The sequence below is a fragment of the Capricornis sumatraensis genome, chromosome 1 (genome assembly GCF_032405125.1).
Source record: "Capricornis sumatraensis isolate serow.1 chromosome 1, serow.2, whole genome shotgun sequence".
Taxonomy (NCBI): domain Eukaryota; kingdom Metazoa; phylum Chordata; class Mammalia; order Artiodactyla; family Bovidae; genus Capricornis; species Capricornis sumatraensis.
Genome location: NC_091069.1, coordinates 148,697,558 through 148,698,123, shown reverse-complemented (window position 1 = coordinate 148,698,123; position 566 = coordinate 148,697,558). Strand labels below are relative to the sequence as shown.

The 566-nt window shown below is 71.7% G+C and overlaps 1 protein-coding gene across 1 annotated transcript in view; it reads right to left on the bottom strand.

Moving 5' to 3' along the window:
- Positions 1-362, bottom strand: part of CRYBG3 (crystallin beta-gamma domain containing 3) — a 124,785-nt gene extending 124,423 nt beyond the window's left edge. Inside the window, exon 1 of the mRNA XM_068983619.1 lies at positions 214-362. Within this exon, the coding sequence (XP_068839720.1) occupies positions 214-362 (149 nt within the window). The remainder of the gene's footprint in view (positions 1-213) is intronic.
- Between the last annotated feature and the right edge of the window lie 204 nt (positions 363-566).

The following is a 566-nucleotide window of genomic DNA, read 5'->3' as shown; positions in this document are numbered from 1 at the left end:
GAGCGCCCCGCGGGCTGGCCCGGTCGCTGGCCACGGACTTCACCCGGATTTACAGACCAAGTGATGCGGCGCGGGAACTGAGAGAGAAGGAAAAAACTTGAGCAATGGAAGAAGGAGAACAGAAAGTGGGGAGCGCAGCCTGGCCGACAGCGGGGCCAGGAACCCTCCCGTCCTGAGTCGGCGCGGGGCCCCAGACGACCCAGCGGCTCCCACCTGGCAGCGTCCCGGCCCGGCGCGGGCGGCTGGCTTGTCCCCGGCCTCTCCTCCTCTTCCTCTTCCTTGTCCCGGGAAGGGCTTCGGGGAGCAAAGAATCGGGAAAAGCTATGCCAGGGGGCGCCGCCCCTCCTCCGGCCGCCGGACATCTCCCTGGGGCGGCAGCCGGTCCGAGGCCGTCGGCGGGGAACGCGTGAGGCGGTGTCGGGAGCCCGGCCCGGGGCCGTGGGACCCGGCGAGGGCAAGAGCGACTCGGCGCGGGCCGCCGGCGCGGCTCAGTCCATCCCGGGCGGTAGAAGCGCGGGCGCGACCGGCTTCCCGCACTACTCCTTCTCGTGCTCTGAGGCGGCTCC